Source organism: Artibeus jamaicensis, unplaced genomic scaffold, assembly GCF_021234435.1.
Source record: "Artibeus jamaicensis isolate MK-2021 breed Jamaican fruit bat unplaced genomic scaffold, CSHL_Jam_final scaffold_3222, whole genome shotgun sequence".
NCBI lineage: Eukaryota > Metazoa > Chordata > Mammalia > Chiroptera > Phyllostomidae > Artibeus > Artibeus jamaicensis.
The window spans coordinates 4,817,989-4,840,718 of NW_026522038.1; the positions used below are offsets into that span (position 1 = coordinate 4,817,989).

The window sequence follows — 22,730 nt, forward strand, 5'->3', positions numbered from 1 at the left end:
ATCTGGGCTGTAGGGGGGCTGAGTCACCTGGGTGATTTGATGTTTCACCAAAAAACTCTGCACAAGATGTGATGCATGTGTGCATACATTGTCCTGATGAAGCTGCCAATCACCAGTTGCCCATAGCTGAGGTCTTCTGAATCATCAGAATGGTTTCCACAGAGGAATGTTCAAGCTTCACACAAAATTTGATGCAGATTTGTTGTTCTGCCCTCTCAGTCATTTTGAATGCGACAGCTGCATAGTACACATGCTCACTCACCAGTGTCTACCAGCCCCACTGACTAGTACAGTGAAGTTGTCATTGTTCACATACCCACATTCCAGTCCACTCTCCTTGGCTGCCAGGTTACGTCATGTTGTGTAAACTGTTCTCATTATATTAACAATGGCTGGACTGTTTCCAGACAGACCTCATACATCTCCTTTTTACTAATGGCTGCCTTCGCTTTGCTTTGATGCTCAAACAGATCTCTTCCGTGTTGGTATTTTCCCTCTTGTAGTCTTCTAACTGTTGCCCTTGCTCCCAGCCCCACCAACACATTCCCTTCTTTTTCTCACAGCCCATTTCTTCTGAACCTTCTGGCTATCAAAAATCACAGTAGCTGGTGTAGCTTGAAGCCAGGATTCCAACTCTCTCTGACTGCAAAGCCTGTGCTCTTTCCACTAGACCATCATGACCCTCAGGAAGAGGAAATGGCATTTGAGCTGAACCTGGAGGGATGGCAGAATTTGTTAGGCAGAAATGGGTAAATAAAGCACTTTGTTGACACAAAGCTCCTCTGCCTAGGGCCCAAGTTCCTGCTGCAGGGAACAGAAAGTGATAAAGTGGCAGAGCTGAGTTAGCCCGTAGGCATGTGTGGTGCCTAACACTTGCTTGATGCTTTGTTTTAATCTTCACATCAGCTCTGCGAGATAGGTGTTGTGGTCCCCACCGAACCCTTGGGAAAAGTGGGCTGGTCCCTCCCAGGAATCATCTGGGGTCTCTCAGCTGTTAACTGGCTAAATTAAATTTAGAATTCTTTTTTTTCCACTCAAGGGTCTTTGTTCTACTTCATGAGGAGTTTTAAGCAGGGGTGTGAAGTGATTAGAATTTATTGAGGAAAGACAATGATAAAAGAGTAGCCTAAGTCATCTTTTTGACCTGTACTGAGTATCACTTGAAGGCTGTAACCCTTCATCCAGCACTAAAATTGGGAATTAAAAATGTTTCCATGCACAAATTTAAATGCCTTAAAAATTGTCAAGGGTCAGCAACTCATAATGCAGTCCTCACACCTGCAATTTCAGTATAACCCTGAGGTTTATTAAAAATGCAAATTCTCACACCCCTACCTCACACTTGCTAGAGCAAAAATCTCTGAGGTGGAGCCCAGGAGTCTGTATTTAGGTAAGCCCTCTGGGTGACGGTCGTTTACACAAATATTTGAGAAAGCCCTGATAATTTTCCTCTGGCCACTGAGTCTTCTTTCTGCATTTCCTGGTTGTCAAGAGGGTACATCTTAAAATGATTTCCTTGATAGCAGACCAGAACTTCATCTGCACATTAAATGATAAGTACTTTATGGTGAGGAATTATCATTATTGATATCTAGGAACCTGACTCATTAACTGTCTTTACCATTATATAGACTCTGGCATAGAACTGACTCATATATAAAGGTGGTACTAGGTAGAAAAAGGTCTGGAAGGATATACATCAAGGCATTGTTAAAGAAGAATTTATTCGTCCGTGGCCAGGCAGTTCAGTTGGTTAGAGCGTCATCCTGATACGCCAAGGTTACATGTTCAGTCCCTGGTCAGGGCACATACAAGAAGCAACCAGTGAATGCATAAATAAGTGCAACAACAAATCAATGTTTCTCCCTTCTTCTCTCTAAAATCAGTAGATAAAATTTAAAAGAAAAAGTTATTCACAACAAATGAATAGGGGGTGTAGACTCTCCCCTTATGCAAGGGGAGAGAGAGATTGGGCTCAACTCCAAATACAACAAGGAATGGTGAAGGTTCATATCTCTGGAGCAGAGTGGGGGTTGGTGGTTAGAAAAGTACTAAGGGGATAGGGTAATTCTGTGCTAAACTGACCTCACAGGATTCTGGTTGAAGATAATCAGATAATACGTGGCAGGTGGTGAAGGATGATGAATTTGATCAGTTATTGAGGGTGAGGGATTCTGGCTAAACCAACTTGACACAGGATTCTTGCTAAAACTGGTCTCTGGTAGAACGTGCCCAGGGATGGGGCTTAGTGAAGCGTACAGGAGCCTGACTCAAGTTTGGTCAAGAAGAGAGTCTCTGTCACAACACACAGCGCTTACTCTGGGGAGAGTTACGGGACTGGGGAGAGTTACGGGACTACGGAGAAGTGAAGGGAGGGGCTTTAACTTTTACCCCCTACATTTTTATATTTGTCCGTGATACATGGAGAAACATTTATACCGTTCATTTTAAAAGGTGTATTTTGGTAGAGAATTCTGATGTGTTTTCAAATAGATATGTTTTTTCTGTTTTATGTAGTTTTACTAAAAGTAATAAATAATATTGTAATATCCATTATCAAACTTGGAGAACTTATACATAAATTTATTTATTGAGAGTTGCATCTGTTTTAAGTAATCAGCTTTTTTCTTCTCATCTAGTAGTGAGTCGTATCTTTAGAAATAAAATTCAAATGAATAGCCTTAATGTGATAGATGATGTTTTGTTGAAACTAATTGCCTAGGTATGTTTAGTACTAGAAGTATGTATTTGAATGCTTTGTTTTACTTATTGATGGGATTGTTTTGATTTTGAGTGTAATGGAATGTTATTTGAGTCGGCATCACTATTTCATTTTTATAGCAGTGAACACAGCCACCGTGCTGTGACTGAAACCAGAAAGGTCCGTGTTCATGCTGCTTTGCTGCCTGTCACTACGGCACCAACAAGCAGAGACACAGGTGGAGTCTTTACAGGCGTTTTACTTTTAGATGCCTGTGATCTGAGAAGACGGAGGGTTGTGTACCCTCAAAAACTGTCTTAACATCTCATTTCAAGCTGACCTTTTCATAAGGAGGAGAAAGGGCGGGTAACGGGTTTGGGAAAAAGGTTAATTGAATAAGAGTTGCAGTCTGGCAGTGATACTTTCCTTTTTGTGTGTTGATCAACAATTCTTCATTTGCATTCCCTCCCTGGAGCACAAAGGCTGAGTTGCTGTCAGCCTCCTGGAATCACGCGGTCATGCATTTGCAGTTCCTGGAATGACAGCTTTCCAGTTCCTGAGCCACCTAAGCCCATCAAATATAGCAAAGGCTCAGCTCTTTAACTCTTGAGTTCCCCTATCATGACCACAGAGCTAATTCCTTTGGCACCGTTATTTTGAGTTTGAAATGCCTATGATCCAGTTCCTCAGTGCTGTTTCTGTGGCCCACAGTACTCTCACTATTCTATACTGATGTCAGTTGGCTTTTGTTAAGCAGCTGTATAACTGTAAACACAAACACCGTTGTGAATCCTAACATGTTCCATAGTGAGGTTGCCATTCCAATGCTGCAGACCCAGCGGTGGGTCCCGAGCAGGCGATGTTCCTTGTTATGCCCAGGAGGAGGGCAAAGATAATGAAAAATTGTAATTAAGTGTGTGCATATTGAGTGTTTGAAACATGTAAAGGAAACCACTCAATTTGTGGTTTCTAAAGTGGTAGAAAAGAAGAAAAAATAGAAACCAGAGAACTGTCTAGCAGAACTTTCTGTGAAGATGGCAGTGTTCTCTTCCTGTGCTATCCAGTGTGGTAGCCACTCCGCACAAGGAGCTACGGAGCACTTGAAATGTGGCTAAGATGCCTGAGAAACTGAATTTTTAGTGTTACTTAGTTTTCATTTAAATCATCACATGTGACTAATGACGGCCACATTGGACAATGCAGACCTACCTAGGTCAGTGTTTATCAAAGTCTAAAGTGCAGGAGAACCAGCCACCTGGGGATCTTATTAAAACGCAGATTCTCATCCAGTCAGGTTCTGTGACTCTGCATTTCTAATCAGCTCCCTAATCGTGCTCAGGCTTCCAGCCCAAGGACCATACTTCAAGAAGCAAACATCTAGAGTATACTCATTCGTATCTGTTTATTTTATAGAATCTCCTAAAAGGAAGAAGCAAACTTTAAAATTCTCACAGAAAAAAAAAATCCTCACAGAACTCTAGGATTTTCAGGTGTTCTCACACCCTCACATGCGGCCAGGAAGGTTTAGGGAGCTTCTCTAGGGGCCTTCCCCAGGGACCTGTGGGGAGCTGGAGTTTTCATTATGCTTGCCATGTAAGGGTAAAAGGAATCTTCTGGCAAAGACGCCTATTTCAACCCCTCCTGCTTTTTCTAAAAGAAAAAACCATCTTCCTTACAGGTTTTGTGTGTGAAGCTGTGTGGAAATCTGAAATACCATCAGTCACATCTTTACAGTACAGTGGTGCCACCAGATGGTAAGCTTTCTTAGCACTTCCTTGATTCCTATGCTCATTTATTTCAGTTCTTCCAAATAAAGTGAGACGTGTGCGTTTTGAGCAAAACAGACTTCCCTTGCCTCCCCCTGCCCCATGCTACCCTGCACCTGGCTCCGTGCAGTTCCTCCCTTTTCTGCTCCTCTGATATCTCTGGTGTCTTCGTGCTAACGCCCACCCCAGCAATCGGAGCAGTCACAGATGAACGGGACGCAGTTTCTGCCCTCGGAAACTTACCCTGTACCTGGGAAGACTCTAAGGTGATTATAACAAAGTGCGATATAAGCCAGCGTAAAATGCACAGCCTGATGTAGTTTACAGATGCAGTTCTGTGAGGGCACCATAGGAGCCACGTAAATGACCACAGGAACTCAGGGACTTACGAATTACGTTTACGCATTCCTTTTAGAAGCTATGTGTTTTAAAGTTATGTTTTTAAAAAGTAAATTGTAGTTCTGTGTTGTTGTTTTTTTTCTTAACAGAAATAACAGTTGATTACAGACACGGCCTTCCCTTGATAACACTCACTTTGCCATCCAGAAAAGAACGTTGTCAATTTGTGGTCAAACCAATGTTAACCACAGTTGGTTCATTTCTTCAGGACATACAAAATGAAGATAAAGGTGTCAAAAGTGCAGCCATCTTCACAGCAGGTATATATATATATATATGTATATATACACATATTTTTTCAACTTCGTCTTTTTCTTTTTTCCTGAACCTCTGTTTTGCTTCTTTAATTTTCAAGAAAGAAGTTGATTTTTTAAAATTATTTATATAATAAATGGTTGGTCTTCATTGAGACCTTAATTTTTATACTCAGTAATATTAAAAACATTAACTCCATTGAAAAATTAATGGAGTAAATTCAGTGCAAGTTTCAGTTACTTATTTTATAAACTCAGCCCCGAGGAAAATGAATTTTTTACAATATTTATTTCTTTTTAGAAGAGGGGAAGGGAGGGAGAGAAACACCAGTTGGTTGCCTCTTGCACGCACCCCAGCAGGGGGCCGAACCCACACAGGCGTGTGCACTGCCCCTTTTGCTTTGTGGGACGATGCTCAGCCCACTGAGCCATGCTGGCCTGGGCCCCGAGACAACGTTAATGACACTGTCATCAGCGTGTAATTTTCAGCAATTTTTAAGTAATTAAAAAACAAAATGTAAAATATCCAGTGAACAATTAAAATACACAAGTAGTTCATTTATCTTTGCTACAAAGCAACTTCAGTGTAGTATATTTTATGACAGAATTGTTTCTCAGGAAGAATATAGATATTTTTTAATACCAGCAGAGGTGGTTAATCATTTAGACATTTTAAATCTAAAATACAGCTGTTATGTTCCTGTGGTCTGACATGGCCTTAGACCCACCGCCCCTAAAACAGTCAGAGAAGCACTTACCCCAGCCCAATGTACAGAGGTTACACGTATAAATAAATGAATAAATTTGTGTTGTTATTTCATGGTAATTATTACTTGATTAGAATAAGCTTATTAAAATTCGAATACTGTTGTGGTTTGAAAAGGAAATAAACCTTCTTACCTATCCAAGTTCAGAACTAATGAAGGATAAATATAGAAGTTAGAGGAAAATGGAGATTAAAGAATTTATTTGCTCAACCAATATTTATTGCATACCTAACATATACCGGACGGGGCACTGTTCTAGAGGTAGAGCAAAGAAAAGCTCCTACTCTTGTAGAGCTTACACTTTAAATGGAAAAAGAAACAAGATAAAGAAATAAAATATATAAATTGTTAGATAGTAAGTGCTTTGGAGGGAAAATAGATCAGAGTGGGGTGGGGAGAGCCTGTGTGTTGGTGGGAGGGAGGTGCTTGGCAGAGGGGAGAGAGCTGCCCAGGCAGAGGCCCTGAGGTGGGAGCTGGCTCCTCTGTGGCTGCAAAGGAGGGAGCTGGATGGAAGTAGGAGGGGAGGGGCAGAGTGGGGAAAGCCTCCTTGTAGGTTATTGTGAAGACTTTGGATTGAACTGGAAGGGGAGCTTTTTTCCTGGTAAAACCAGAATCAAAGAATAGGGCTTTAGTCCGATGGCCACTATGGCCTAATACTCCATCCCCGGACTAGACAGACATGCCTCCCAACCCCCAGCCACAGGAGCACTGAACACCCATGGGCTTCCCGGAAGGGCCGGGGCCTGCCTTCCTAAGCTTCTGAGAACAGGCAGATGCAAACCTTGAGCACAGTGCTTGCCTGGTAGGTAGTGTGCACTCTATTATAAGTGCTTGTTCAATGAATGAAATAAGAGAGGTTAAAGCATTGATGGATGTGTACCCTGCTTTTCTAAAAATAATTTGAGTAGCTTTGAAACATAAAGCACACAGAAAAAGACTAGAAATCCTAGAGAAAGTGGGCTTTTGGACTGATTAAAACACTTCACTGGGGTTCAAGTCAATATTTATTGGTGAAAAATTTCAACACTTAATCATTAGCTCCTTCAAAGTGTTCCATGTCAGCCTTTCGCTGTACCTACATAGTATGGAGGACGATGTAGTACTTCAACTGAGAAATCATACACAGTCGAATTCCTTTTCATGGCAATATTTTAAGGAGCTGGTTTGAAGTCATGTAAGTGTAAATTTTAAATGATACTTGCAACGCCAGATAAAGCGATTAGTGTGTTGTTGATCTTTTTAAGAGGGCTCTGTGGGTGGAATTTGCCTGCATTTTAATTTGGGCATGAAAAGAGTGTTCTACGCTTGTCAACTGGTTCGCCCGTGGTGTGGGTTGAATTATTTGGCAGTTCCTTAGAAGATGATCTCACCACAGCTGATGAACAGGAACCCAAACAGCCAAGTTCTAGGAACAGACCCAAGTGCAGACTTGACAAAAGAACTACAGAGACCCAGACAGGAGGCGGGCATCCAGGGTCTTCCTGATCTCACCGTCAGTATTACTGCCATCTCACACAGGCGTAGGGCTGAGATAGCTCTGGTTGGGTGTGACCAAGCAAATGGCCAGGAGAAAATGCTCAGCCTGCATTTTATATCACGTAATTATAAGTGTACCCCTCTGAAGGAGGGAACTCCCTATGATAGAGAAACTCACACACAGTGCCAGCTTTTCATTTACTGTTCAGTGAATTTGCTTTCTTCACACCTGGGTTACATTAAAGTTCAGTTCAAAAATATAATAACATAAACTAGGCCATATGAGTAGTTGTGCAGAACACACTGAGATTAAAATTTTCCCAGAGATTTTCTTCCTGAAATGTTTCTAGGATATTTGTAATTACTGTCAGAATCTCCTGCCCCTCTCCACCTCCATAAAATAAACCACAGAAATGCAGATTTATTCCTTAGGTTTAATTATGTTTATTGCTATCCCTGCCTCGCCCACCTTTCATCCTTCTCAGCTCTGCCTCTGTTCATCTTTGCCAAGCTAGAGAGAGAACCCTGCATGTGGTAGTTTGTGGTACTGTTTCCTACTGAGTTTTAACCAACACAAATCAATCCCGTATAGTAATTGAAAATAAGAGAAAGGCAGGCTTTTAAAAAATATATAGGAAGGAAGGGAGGGAGAGAGATAAACATTGATTTGTTGTTCCATTTATTTACGCATTTATTATTTGCTTTTTGTATGTGCCCTGACTGGAGATCCAACCTGCAACCTTGGTTAATCAGGATGACGCTCCAAACCAACTGAGCAACTGGGTCAGGGCACAAAGACAGGCTTTATAAAATGGTACTTACCTGGCCCCGGTCTGCAGGGCTCAGGTTTGGACCCGATCCCCAGGTGGGGTTCCGGCAGGAGGCAGTTGACCTACACATACCATTTGCGCTCGGCTGTAAGCAGCACAAATGGACTCGGGTGAGGAGTGCATCAGCAGACTCTGAGATTGGGGTTGCCGGAAAGCCAGGCTCGGAAGAGGGCAGGAACCGAGGGAGGACACAGCGGAGACCAGCCTGACGAGCTCTGCTGTCACATCCCCACCCCAAACTGGCCACCTCAACTGCTCTGGCCTTGCTGTGAAGAGTTCCCACCTCCCCTGAATCTTTGCAAGACTGTCTACAGATGCAGCCTTGCCAGGGACATCAGTCTGGACCCCAGCCCAGCTTGGACAGTGTGTGAGAGGAAGCACCGCCTGCTCTGCTTGGTCCAGTGGAATGGACGGTAGAGCAACACGGGAGGGTCCCTCCCAGTGCAAGCAGTGTTGGGTTACCCCCCAAAGGCAGGTGACCATTACTGTACTGTAAAGACCTGGGTTTTTATCTATAATGTAAGAGTATTTGTCTATATGGAAAGAGATTCTTACTGTTCTAAAACAAGGACCTATTTTTGCATTATATTTTCTCTTTCAGATGGCAGTAAGATTGCAGCTTCAACGTTGATGGAAATTTTGCTAATGAATGACTTTAAACTTGTCATTAATACAGTAACATATGATGTACAGTGCCCCAAGAAAGGTAAGAGACACAGCTATGCAACTGTCTTTACGTCTCCCCTTAGCTCACTGGTACAGAGAGCAAGCAGGCCTTCTGAATCTTCTAAAAAACCAAATGACCATATTTAAGATTTTTTTTTAAGCAGTGGTATAAATGATCAGTAGAAGTTGCGTAGCAGGACTTTTAGTCTCATATACTCTTTTTAGAATTTGAAAACTTCACTGTAGGAACTTTAATCTGACATGATTAGGTTAAAAAGTAGGCCTGAAAATCATGGACTCAAGTGTGTATTGTTATACAGCTCTTAACTCTTTCTTTAAAAATAGATTTTATTTTTTAGAGCAGTTTTAGGTTCGTAGCAAGATTGAGCAGATAGCAGCGAGTTCCCGTTTACACTGTGCCCGCCTCGCCCACAGCCTTCGCTGCTGTCAGGCACCACAGGGGTACATTCTTACAGTCCTCGGACCTGCTTGGCACATCATCGCCATGTAGATACCATATTTGATGTTATGGCTCAATTATTTTTCCTCACCCGAGGACATGCCTGTTGATCTTAGAGGAACATCGACTGGTTGTCTCTTGAATGCACCCTGACTAGGGACCAAAGCTGCAACCTAGGCTTGTGCCCCAACCGGGAACTGAACCCACAACCTTTCAGTTTACAGGATGACACTCTAAACAACTGAGCTACACAGGCCAGGGCTAGGGCTCATTTTTGATGTACACTTATTGGGCTTTGAAAAAGCCCAATGTATAATATATGTGTAATATATGTGGATATATAAGCCCAATGTGGATATATGTCATATATAATGACATATATCCACTATTGTAGTATCATACAGAACAGTTTCACTGCCCAAAATACCTTCCGTGCTCTGCCTGTTTATTCCTCCCCAACCCCCAACCAATGGCAACCATTGATCTTTTTACTGTCTCCATAGTTCTGCCTTTCCCAGAATGTTCATACGGTTGGAACCATATAATATGTAGCCTTTTCAGATTGGCCTTCATAAATTGGTACCATACATATAAGTTTTCTCAATGTATTTTCATGGCTCGATAGCCTATTTTTATTTGGTGCTGAATAATATTCCATTGTCTGCATCACAATTTATTTATCCACTCTCCTACTGAAAGTCATCTTGGGTGTTTCAAAGTTTTGACAATTATGGTGGCTATAAACATCTATGTGCAGGTTTCTGTGTGGACATAAATTTTCAGTTCATTTGGGTAAATACCAAGGAGCATGAGTGCTAGATTGAATGGTAAGAGTATGTTTAGTTTTGCGAGAAACCGACAGACTTTCTTCTGAAGTGGCGGTACCATTTTGCATTCCTATAAACAGCGAGTAAGAGTTACTGTTGCTGTACATTGTCATCAGCATTTAGTGTTGTCAGTGTTTTGGGTGTTGGCCTTTCTGATACATAGTACAGTCATATGTCATTGTTGTTTATTGGCTATTACTTATTGACATACGATTTCAAATGCTTGTTTGCTATTTGTATATCTTTTTTAATGGGGTGTACAAGTCTTTGGCCCATTTTTATGCAGGTTGTCTATTTTATTGTTGATTTAAGACTTCTTTGTATATATTGGATTATAATTCACCATCATATCTCTCTTATTTTCTCCCAGTGTGTGACTTGTCTTCTCACCCTCTTAGCATTGTCTCTGCGAGCACAGGTTTTTAATTTTAATGAAGTCCATCTTCTCAGTTATTTTTTTTGTGGATTGTGCCTTTGGTGTTGTATCTGAAAGTCATCTAGGTTTTCTCTTGCGTTATTTCTAGGAGTTGTATAGTTTTGTATTTTATTGGGTTGGCCAAAAAGTCTGTATCATTTTTTTTCATAAAATACACATTTTTCATTTTCACAAATAATTTCATTGATTTGGATATTTTGAGCATGTCGGCTATCTCCCACATGGTATAATGTTGATGGTTCTCAGTTAATGTCTTGATTTGATCTCTATCAACTTCAGCTGGTCTATCCGACTATGAAGCATCATCCAGCTGAGAAATCAGCAGCGTTAAACTTCGCAAACCCCTTTGACACGTTCGCTTAGTCACAGCACCTTCTCCACACACGGCACAAATCTTTTCTTGTCTTTCAATTGCATTTTTACCTTTCTTGAAATAATAAAGCATAATATGCCAAAAGTGTTGCATGTTGCCTTCCATCATCAATATTAAAATGGCTACACAAAAATTCACCAATTTTGATGTTATTCAAAAAATGCACACTGATATGACAGCTGTCACAATATAATTAAACAAAATTGTTTCAAGTGAATTTTAAGACAACTAAGTGCTACCAGAACCATCTTACGGGAAAAAAAGCAAACGTTTTGGCCAACAAAATGCATTTAAGTCTATGATTTATTTTCAATTAATTTTTGTGAAGTGTGTAAGATCTGAGTCTAGATTCATATTTTTGCATGTGGAGGTACAATTCTTCCAGCATCATTTGTTGAAAGACTGTCTTTCTTCCTTATTGTTCTTGCCCTTTTGGCAAAGATCAGTTGACTGTATTTATGACGGTCTGCTTCTGGGTTCTCCTTCCCGTTCCATTGATCCGTTTTGGTTTCTCACCAATAGCACACTCTCCTGACAACACAGCTTTACAGGCAGCCTTCAAGCTGGGTAACGTCAGTCATCTGACTTTATTCGTCTTCAGTACTGAGCTGGCCGTGCAGGGTCTTTTGACTATTCGTGTAAACTTTGGAATAAGTTTATTGATGTCCACAAAATAATTTGCTAGGATGTTGATTGGGGTTGTGTTGAATTATAGAAAAACTTGCAAAGAACTGATTTCTTGACAATATTAAGTCTGTGCATGAACATGAAATATCTCTATTTAGTTCTTTGATATCTCTTGTCAGACTTTTGTTATATAGATCTGGTACATATTTTGTTAGGTTTATACCTAACCATTTTCTTTTTTTTTTTTTTTAAGATTTTATTTATTTATCTTTAGAGGGGGAGCCTAGGAAGGAGATAGGGAGAGAAATATCAATGAATGGTTGCCTCTCATGCATCCCCCCGCTGGGAACTGGCCTGCAACCCATGCATGTGCCCTGACTGGGAATCGAACTGCGATACTCTGGTTCGCAGGCCCGCGCTCAATCCACTGAGCTACACTAGCCAGGGCTCATTTTAAATTTTTAGGTGAAAATATGAATGGTAATGTGTTTTTAGTTTCAAATTCTATTTGTTTATTGTTGGCATATAATAAAATGATTGACTTCTATTTATTAAGCTTGTCTTCTACAGCCTTGTAAAAATTGCTTATTAGTTCCTGGAGCATTTCTTATTGTTGATTCTTTCAGATTTTCTACATAAGCAATCATCTGCAAAGATAATTTTATTTTTCCCTTTTTTTGTAAACATATTTTTATTTTCAAACACAGTTGACATTTAATATTATATTAGTTTTTCATGTACAACATAGTGTTTAGACATTTATATAACTTAACAGCTGATCAACCTGATAAGTCTAATATCCATCTGATACCATATATAGTTAATACAGTATTGTTGAATGTATTCCCTATGCTGCACTTTTCGTCCCTGTTACTTTTTATACCTGGAAATTTGCACTTCTTAATAATCTCTTCCCATTTTTTACCCATCTCCCAATACCCCTTGCATCTGGCCACCATCAAAGTGTTCCTCATATCTATAAGTTTGTTTCTGTTTTGTTTACTGAATTAATTAATCGGTTCAAATAGGTTTTTTTGATGGAGTCCTTAGGGTTCTCTGTATGTAATATCATGTCATCTTCACATAATGTCAGTTTTACTACTTTTTTCTAATTTGCATGACTTTTATTCATTTTTCTTATCTGATTGCTGTGGCTAAGACTTCCAATACTATGTCGAATAAATGTGGTGACAGTGGACATCTTTGTCTTTTTCCTAAGAATGCTTTTAGCATTTCACCATTGACTATGAGGTTAGTTGGTTTGTCATATTCGGCCTTTATTATGTTGAGGTATGTTCTCTCCATTCCTACTTTGCTGAAAGGATTGTTTTAAGAAATCATAAATGGGTGCTGGATTTTGTCAAATGCTTTTTCTGCATTTATTGATATGATCATATGATTGTTATCCTCCATTTTGTTTACACTGTGTACCATGTTAATTATTTTGCCAACCTTGTATCCCAGGAATAGATTCCAATTTATCATGGTGTATGAGCTTTTTAATGTATTACTGAATCCAGTCCGCTAATATTTTGTTGAGGATATTTTTCATCTATGTTCATCAGAGACATTGGCCCAAGATTTTCTTTGTCTGGTTTTGGAATCAATAATGCTGGGCTCTCTCATGAAATGAGCATGAGAGTCTTCTCTTAAATTTGTTGGAACAGTTTTTCTTTGAATGTTTGGTAAAAGTTACCTGTGAAGCCATCTGGTGCAGAATTTTTGGTTTTGGGAGTTTTTTGATTACTGATTTGATTTTGTTAGTATAGTTATTGGTCTTTTCAGAAGATTGTATGTTTCTAGGAAAAGGTTGTTCAATTTGGTGACATATTGTTGTTCACAGCATTTCCTTATATTCCTTCCTATTTCTGCAGTGTCAGTTGTCGCATCTCATTTTTTTCTGATTTTATTTATTCGTACCCCCTCTTCTCTTTTTCTAACGATATTTATTGTTTTTAAATGTCTTCAGAGCAGAGTAGTTCAGAGAAATCCTTTTCCCCTCGAGCCTTTGTGCAGTTTCTCTGAAAGAAAGATGAGCTCTTGATACTTAAACAGCTTGCACAGCACAAGGACAGTCAGTTCTAGGGGCTTCTGTCACACCACTGGTAGAAATGTAGCATTGCCTGCTCTGTGCAGGTGTCAGCTGATGGTTGTTGGCACCGATTCAACACCGATAGGAATCCCCAACTTGGGACGAATGAAGAAGGAAACTTTATTCTCTGAAAAACAGTTCAATTATGGTACCGTACAACTATGAAAACAGCATGGACGCGAGGCAGCCCTGGGGCAAGGTCGCCCTCCCTCTTTTCGATGAGTTTGGTTAAAGGTTTAAGGTTTGTCGGTTTTGTTTATCTTTTCAAAGAACCAGTTCTTGGTTTCATTGACCTTTTCAGACTCTATTTCATTTATTTCTCCTCTGTTCTTTATTAGTATGTCATTCCCTCTTTGGGCTTTGTTTGTTGGGCTTTGTTTGTTGGGCTTTGTTTGTTGTTCTTTTCTAGTTCCTTTGGGTGTGAAGTTAGATTATTTATTTGAGCTTTTTTTGTTTCTTGGGCCAGGCTTGTATGTCTGTGAAATTCCCTCCTGGGACTGTTTTTGCTGTCTTCCCTCAGTTTGGGTTCATTGTGTTTTCATTGTCATTTGTCTTCAGGTATCTTTTGATTTCTTTCTTGATCCCCTAGTTAACTCATGCATTCTTTAGTAGCATGCTATTTAACCTCTATGTGTTTGTATGGTTTTTAGTAATTTTCTTGCAATTGATTTCTAATTTTATACCACTGTGGTTGGACAAGATGTTTGATGTGATTTCAGTCTTCTTAAGTTCACTGAGACTTGTTTTGTGGCCTAAACTTGGTGTACCCCAGAAAGTGCTGTATGTGCACTTGGAAAGAAAGCATATTCTGTTTTTACTTTGGGCTGAAATTTCTAAATTATCAATTAAATCCAACTGGTCTGGTGTGTCATTTAAGGCTGCTGTTTCCTTGGTGATTTTCTGTCTCGATGATCCTCCATCGACACCAATGGGGTGCTAAATTCCCCTACTCTGTTGATCTCTCCTCCCTTCATGTCTGTTAGTATTTGCGTTATATATTAAGGTGCTGCTACTTGGGATGTGTAGCTGTATGCAAGGGTTATATCCTCTTGTTGGATCAATCCCTTTATAATTATGAAATGTCCTTTGTATAGCCTTTATTTTAATGTCTATTTTGTCTAAGTATTGCTAACGCAGAGTTTTTTTTATTCTATTTGCATGAAATATCTTTTTCTATCCTTTTGATTTCAGTCTGTGCGTGTCTTTTGATATGAAGTGGGTCTTTTTCAGGCAACATGTGCATGTCTTATTTTTAGTTCATTCTGCCACTTCTTTTTTCCACCCTTGTTTTTTGGTTGGAGCATTTAATACCTTTCCATTAAGTAATTATTGACAGGTATATGGTCATTGCCATTTTATTATTCATATATATTTTTCATCTTCTTAAAGAAGCCCCCTTAACATTTCTTGTGATACTGCTTTGGTGGTGATGAACTCCTTTAGCTTTTTCTTGCCCAGGAAACTCTTTATATCTCTGATTCTAAATGATAGCTTTGCTGGGTAGATTAACCCTGCTTATAGGTCGTGGCTTTTCATCACTTTGAATATTTGGTCAATCCCTTCTTCCCTGCAGTTTCTTTTGAGAAACCAGCTGGCAGTTTTATGGGAGCTTCTTTGTAGGCAACTAATTGCTCTTCTTGTGCTGCTTTTAAGATTCTTTGTCTTTAATATTTGGCATTTTAATTATAATATAACTTGGTGACAGGTCTCTGGGTTTATCTTCTTTGGGACTCTATACTTCCTGGACTTGTACGTTTATTTCCTTTACCAGCTTAGGGAAGTTTTTAATCATTATTTCATCAACTAAGTTTTCCGTCCCTTGCTCTCTCCCTTCTTCTTCTGGTACCCCTTGATGCAAATGTTATTATACTTGATTAATGTTGTCCCAGAGATACCTGGAGTATCCTCATCTTTTCAAAATTCTTTTTTTTTTTTTGCTCTTTTATATGTTGTCTCCCAAATTGCCAATTCAGTCCTCTACTTCATCTAATTTGCTATTGATTTTATCTAATGTGTTCTTCAATTTTTTTATTCTTCATTTTTTATTTTTTTATGGTTTCTGCATCTTTGTGAAAGTTTTCACTGAATTCATTTACTCTCCCTGTATAATTTCATGGAACAGCTTATAACCAGTGTTTTGAACTGTTTCTTGTAGATTGCCTTCAGTCTATTTAGTTTTTTTTTTTTTTCCCTGAGGTTTTGTCCTCTTCTTTCATTTGGTACATGTTTCTTTGTCCCCCCCCCTCCCTTTTAGCTGCCTCATTTGTTTTCTGTATATTAGATAGAGCTGCTACATTTTCCGGTCTTGGCAGGGTGGCCCTATGTAGTAGATATCATGTGGAACCCAGCGGTGTAATCGCTCTGTTCACCCGAGCTAGATGCTCCACAGGTGTCTCTTGTGTGGGTTGTGTGTGTGTCCTCCTGTTTTAGTTAAGCCTTGATTGTTGTCAGTGGGTGCAGTTCACACTGGGGCTGACTGGCTGTGAAGACTGGCATGACTACAATGGATGAGCTGTTTTATGGTGGCTGGGCCCTGCCAGTCCACCCTTTTGTTGTGTTATTTGTGGAGCTAATTGGGTGGTGCTCTGGTGTGGTCTGATGCTAGCATGGGGTGTGTTGGTTCTGGGACCTCTTGAGAGGGGCTTCAGGGCAGGCCCAGGTTAGCAGTTGCCTGTGCCTGGCCTGGGGCCACCTCATAGGAGCTACAAAGCTATCTGTGGTTGGTAGCTGCTTGCTCGGGGCTTAGAGGCGCTTGGGAGAGGCTATGCTATTAGCCATGGCCCACTGCCACTAGAGCTCAGCTTGGTGCCACTTAGCAAGTGGTACACAGCCTGCCAAAGCCAGCTGCTGCTGGTTTGGAGTTTGTGCGCCTTTGAGGGATTTTAGGAAAGTCTGCAGCCCAGGCTGAGGCTGGCTGCTTATAAGGAATAGCAGCGAAGAGAGGCTGTGGCTGTTGTAGAAGCTGAGTGTGGTGGGGCCTCAGGGTGGGGCAAGTGGTGTCAACCAGATTGAAGGAGACTCAGATTTAGTGCCCTCCTGTGCCTGCAGGCTGGGTCTGGGAAGAACTCAACAAGGTAAGTGTTTCACTTAAGTCCTGAAAAGAACTGCCCCTCCAGCCCTTGCCCTAAACCAGTCAGTACAGTTCCTTTCTGCTAAGTCCTTGGCTGGAGCAACAAAGGGACAGCATAGGAGCCTAGGAGCTATTTGTGAGTGAATGAGTCTGTGCTCTGGTCCTTTAAGAGGATATTGGTCTACAGCAGCTGTCTTTCTCACCTGGACAGAATCCCTGCTAATTTTCACAGCCAGATGTTGTGGGTGCTGCGCTAAGGGCTGGGGAGCCCATTATGGGACTGGGACCCCTCATTCTTCCAGCGGGACCTCTGCAGCTGAGAGGACCATCTGGATTCCTAACTGCCACACATGTGTGTGGGACCAGCCCGTTTTGCGTCTCCACCCCCTCTACCAGTCTCAACATGGCTTCTTTAAATCCTTGCAGTTCTGTTCAGCCAGTCGTCAGGTGGTTTTCAAGGTTGTTCTATAATTCAGTTTTAATGCTACTGTGGTCGTGGGACGAGGCGAGCACAGCCTTTCCCTGCTCTGCCCCCCTGACCGGAGGTCCCCGATGCTGTCCCCTGCCTGGTTCTCCTCAATCTGTGTGTCTTTCATGTCCTTTCTTCACTATGATTTTGAAAAGAATGGTGAGAGGAGACACTGCGCTCTTTTTCTGGTTTTAGTAGGAAACCTTCGAGTTTCTCACCAGTAAATATTATGTTAGATTTTTTTTTTATCAAGTTGAAGAAGATTCCCTCTATTTTTAGTTTGCTGACTTTTTCAATTTCTGCATCTGTTGATATGGTCATGTGATTTTTCTTCTTTATCCTGTTGATGTGATGAATTGCATTAATTGATTTTCAAATGTTGAGTCAGTTTTTCATACCTGCAATACATCCCACTGGGTCATGCCATATAATTCTTTCTATACACTGTTGGATTCAATATGCTAATATTGATGAGGGTTACTATTTTCTATTTGTTGCCATTGTTCTTTGTTTCTAATTTTGTCTTTCAAGTGTTCTGTTTTCTGTGTCCTTCTTTTAAAGATTTTTTTATTTATTTACTTTTTAGAGGAGAAGGGAGCAAGAGAGAGAGAAACATCGATGTTTGAGACAGACATCAATTTGTTGCCTCTCACAAACCCCGCACTTGGGACCTGGCCCACAACCCAGGCACGTGCCCTGACAGAATTGAACCAGCAACCCTTTGGTTCTCAGTTCTCGATCTGGCGCTCAGTCCACTGAGCCACAGCAGTCACAGCTGCTTTTGTGATTTTAATTGAACATTCTAGATGATTCCATTTTATTTTCTTTCTTAGCATATCAGTAACACTTCTTTTAAAAATATTTTTAGTGGTTGCTGCACATTTTGCAATTTACAAGTAATCCAAGTCTGCTTTCAAATAACACTGTATATACACCATTTCACAAGCATCTCAAGCACCTTATAATAATCATATATTCCTGATCTTTCCCATTTCTTGTCATTCGTTTCCATTTTATGTAAGCTATAATCTTGAATACATTTTTGCTATCATTATTTTGAACAAACTGTTCTATCAATTAAAAATAAGGAAAAAGAAAAATTAATTTTGATTTTATCTTTTCTTTCTTTAATGTAGAATTTCTTTATGTAGATTTGAGTTTCTAGCCTATATCATTTTCCTTCCCTTAATATCTTTTATCATTTCTTGCAAAGCAGATGTACTAGCAATGAATTCCCTCTTACTGTTCATTTGAGAGTCTTCATTTCTCCTTCACTTTTGAAAGTTACAGAATACTATGTTGCTGAGTTTTTTCTGTAAACACTGTATTTCACTCTGTTCTCTTCTTGCTTCTATAATTTCTTGGGAGAAGTCAGATGTAAGTTTTATCTTTGTTCTTCTATAGATAAGGTGTTTTTTCTTCTATCTTCAAGATTTTTTCTTTATGTTTGATGTTTTTCAGTTTAATGTGATATGCCTAGGTTAGGGAAGTTGGCGGCATTTATCCTGTTGATATTCTCCGAACTTCCTGGATCTGTTTATGTTTTGGTGTCTGGCACTACAATGGGTAATTTTTAGTCATTATTGCTCCAAATATGTTTCATTTCCTTCCCTCCTTCCTTCCTTCCTTCCCTCCTTCCTTCCTTCCTTCCTTCCTTCCTTCCTTCCTTCCTTCCTTCCTTCCTTCCTCCCTTCCTTCCTTCCTTCCTTCCTTCCTTCCTTCCTAACATCCTTCCTTCCTTCCTTCCATCCATCCATCCATCCATCCATCCATCCAAACATCCTTCTTTCCCTCCTTTCTTTTCTTTCCTCTGATAGTCCTATTACATGTATATCACACCTTTTGTAGTACAGCAGAGTTTTTGATATCCTGCTGTTTTGTTTGTGTCCTCTTTCTCTCTTTCAGTTTGGGAAATTTCTATTCATATCCTCAAGCTTAGAAATTCTTTTCTTAGCTGTGCCCCATCTACTTAATAAGCCTGCCAAGGGCACTCTTCATTTCTGATAGTGTTTTTGATGTCTAAGAGTTCATACTGATTCTTTCTTACAGTTTATATTTCTCTGCTTTTATTACTCATCAGTTCTTGCATGTTATCTACTTTTTTTAGTAGAGTCCTTATCATGTAAATTGTAGTCATTTAAATGTAGTCATTTACGTCATTTTAAATTGTGGTCTCCAGCTCCTTTCTCTATTCTCCATCTGGTACTGCCATTTTGCATGTTATAATTACCTTTTGTAATTGTACCACAGCTCTTGGACATTCTGTTCCTTTTTCCACCCGTTCTCCTTTTCCGTTCTCCTTAGGTTTGGGAAGTGTGCTAGACACGTCCACAAGCCCACTGACTCTTCCCTCCTCTTTGTCCAGTTTCCTTTCCAGCCCATTAAATGCGTTCTCCATTTCTATTGTATGTTTTGGGCTTCTGGCAATTGTTTTTGATGTGTTAAAAAATCCTCATGCAAGAATATGTTGACTGAATTTAGAGAGAGAAGGTGGCAGGAGTGGGTGGGGAGAGTGAGACAGAGGAACATCAGTGAGAAACACTGACCCATTGCCTTCTGTAGGTGCTCTGACTGGGGACCCAGCCCACAGCCTTTTCACGTGTAGGACGATGCTCCAGCTGAGCCACCAGCCAGGGCTGTTTTTGACTTTTTATTAGAATTTCCATCTTTCTGTTTCTATTACTCATCAGTTCTTACATGTTGTCCACTTTTTTCATCACACCGCTTACCATATTAATCATCTTTATCTTAATTTCATTGTCTGACGATTCTAAAGTCTCTGCCTTATCAGATTCTGGTTCTGATTCTAGTTTTGTTTCTTTACATTGTGTTTTTTCTTGCCTTTTACCTTGCCTTGTAGTTTTGTTGTTTAAATCTGTACGTGATGTACTGGGCAATAGAAGCTGAAGCAGGAAAGTTTTCAGTGGATCAGAGTGAGGCCTGCCCTGCAGACAGGAGGCCGCTGAGCGCAGCCCCTCTGCCCTGGGGGTGCCTCACTGAACCCTGACTCAGACTCGCCCGGCCCCACAATGTAAGTCAGATTAGCAAGGCGCAGTGGGCCCCTTGGAGGGAAAATGACAAGAATCCTACTAGGTTAATGGAAAGTGAAGTTTATAAAAGGATAAATTTCCAGTTTTAAAAAAATGTACTTAAATTCCATTTCTTTCCTAAAGCATTATGAAATCTGGATTTGAAAATTCAGGATATGAAGATAAAATCCACATTGAAGGCACATGTAAAAGGAATAAACAGCTCCTAAAGAAAAAGAATTTTGGCTTCCCATTTTGGCTTTTGTTAGGAGATACCCAGAGACAAATGTTTAAATTGGTAATACAACATAGGAATTCTGCAGTGCCCACATTTCTGAGAAAGTATAGCCAAAGCTTCTGTCACTGAACTCAGACAAACATTTTGTGCCACTTAACAAAGACTATGTCCCTGACCAAACTTCAGCCAGGCTTGTCTGAGCCCTCTGCCTAACTAGGCCTCACCTTGGCTGGTAAAAACTGCTGACTCAGCCCCCCCACCCACCACACTACATGCCTTAAATAAACACCAGCAAAGTTTTTAACAGATCAAGGCTATGTTCCTAGGAGGATGACTGGCTCCCTAAAACGCTTGCCTGAGAGAGCTCAGCAGTGGCAGGGGAATTTCCCAGCTGTTCAGTGAAAATCTGGCAATGTGGCATCCACCAACGCGAGCAACAAATGGTCGGAAGCTTTCAGGAGTTTAAGATGGAACTTTATTGGCCAAAGCTTTACCTGTGCAGCGGCAAACTCTCGGGGTGTCCGAAGACATGGTGCCAAGAGGCTGCAAATGAGAGTCGCCCCTGGCGCTTACAGCCTAGGGTTTTTATTGGGGTGAGCAAGCAAGCAAATACAGAAGCAGACGTAGCTGTTAGCAATTGGCTATCTGGAGAGAACACACATGCTATGTTCTCTGCTTGCAACAATGGATACTTTTCTGCAAAGACAAGGTCATGCACAAGGCGGTTATCTTGTTCAGCACTCTTTGTACTTTCTATCTTCCTTGCTGAGACAGTCTGGAGCCTGCCTCGGGTTCCTCTTGGCTACTTTGATCTAATTCTGGGCCTGACAGCAATAGGCAGATAGGCCTGAGCCCCTTCTCAGAGCTGTCACTTTAGAAACTTGTGACTGTAAATCCTTTCTTACTCCTTTGGAGTGTCAGCCTCCTGCCACCCAGAGCTGGCCCCTCTCTGCAGTGTAGACGTTCACGGGGGTCACTCTTGCCCTCACTCCTGGCCTGGTGGGCCCCTTGCTCTGACTTTGCACCATTGCAGTTCTGGTTGTTAATAACCTTTCTGGGTAAGGCCATTCACAAATCCAAATGGCCTAGTCTCAGTAACCAAAACCCATTCTCACTTTTTGTAAATTTCCACTTCCCTGACTTTGCCTGAGTTCCTGATGTTCTCCTCCCTTCCTTAAAAGGCCCAGCCACCTGTGGACAAAGTAAAATTGAGTTCAGCTCCTGCTGGATCCCCTTCCCTGTTGCAATACTTACTGAATAAAATCTGTCTTTACCATTTTGACTAGTGTCTGGCTTTGTTTATCTTTGATACATTCCACAGCTTTGGACAAAATTGTGCCCCATCTATACCTTTCTTCTGTGTGGAGACCTTTTAAATGTCAATACGTATTCCATCTAAACCTCTGTTTTGCAAATCTCAAAAGCTGAGAAGGGAACTTCCTGTGTTTACCTCTTTGAGGCAGCTTTAACTTAGAATGTGGAAAGGATTACAGACCACAATAAAGTCTTGAAGAAGTGGGTGGAAGTAGAAGAGAAGTAACTTCAGAACTGCTGGCAAAACCAGGAAGGTCACAGGATCATAAATCTGTCTGCATTGTTTGCTGCTGCTTGGTGGGAAGGTCCGTCTTCCCTTCCTCTCACCTGTCCCCTTCCCTCAAGTTCTGTTCCACGGGTGGGGAACAGGTGTGACCCCCAGGAAGGTATCATGACAGCCCAATATCATGTGAATTCATAGACCCAGAGAGGTGAAAGGATGACAGAAATCCATAATCGAAAGAATTCTATTTGGAAGACTCAGAAGTGGTGATCCCCATTCTTGTCGAGCTGAACCTCCTTTCAGATCTGTACCTTGTAAAGAACTTCCATTTGAATTGCTTTTCAAATGTATCCTATACTTTCATTTACATGTTTGTACACCTGCGTCCCTCCCCTGTGGACCCTTAAATACTTGTTGGATAGATGGTTGGAGGGTGGGGAAAGGGAACTCAGGTATAAAAGTGAGGCCATAAACTATGTGTTACAAACTAAGGTGAGATATTTATTCAAGTTGGTTCTGGTAAATGGATAGTCTCCTTATTCTTTCTGTACGAAAATTTTTAAAGAGCAAAAGTCATATAAAGAAAAAAGACAAATAAAAACAATTTTGAACCTATTGTCTGATCATTTATTATTCCAAATTGTCTTTAGATGAGAGGGACTAGTGGAATCACCTGAGGCGGGAAGACATGCCCACACCGAATGTGTCTGGAG

At 40.7% G+C, this 22,730-nt stretch overlaps 1 protein-coding gene across 2 annotated transcripts in view; it reads left to right on the forward strand.

Annotated features, from left to right (window-relative positions):
* Positions 1-22,730, forward strand: part of MCUB (mitochondrial calcium uniporter dominant negative subunit beta) — a 94,344-nt gene that overhangs the window by 66,181 nt on the left and 5,433 nt on the right. For both annotated transcript variants that reach the window (XM_037156048.2, XM_053657045.1), the window contains 3 exons: positions 4,380-4,455; positions 4,956-5,126; positions 8,795-8,899. In XM_037156048.2, coding sequence (XP_037011943.2) covers positions 4,380-4,455; positions 4,956-5,126; positions 8,795-8,899 — 352 coding nt within the window. The remainder of the gene's footprint in view (positions 1-4,379; positions 4,456-4,955; positions 5,127-8,794; positions 8,900-22,730) is intronic.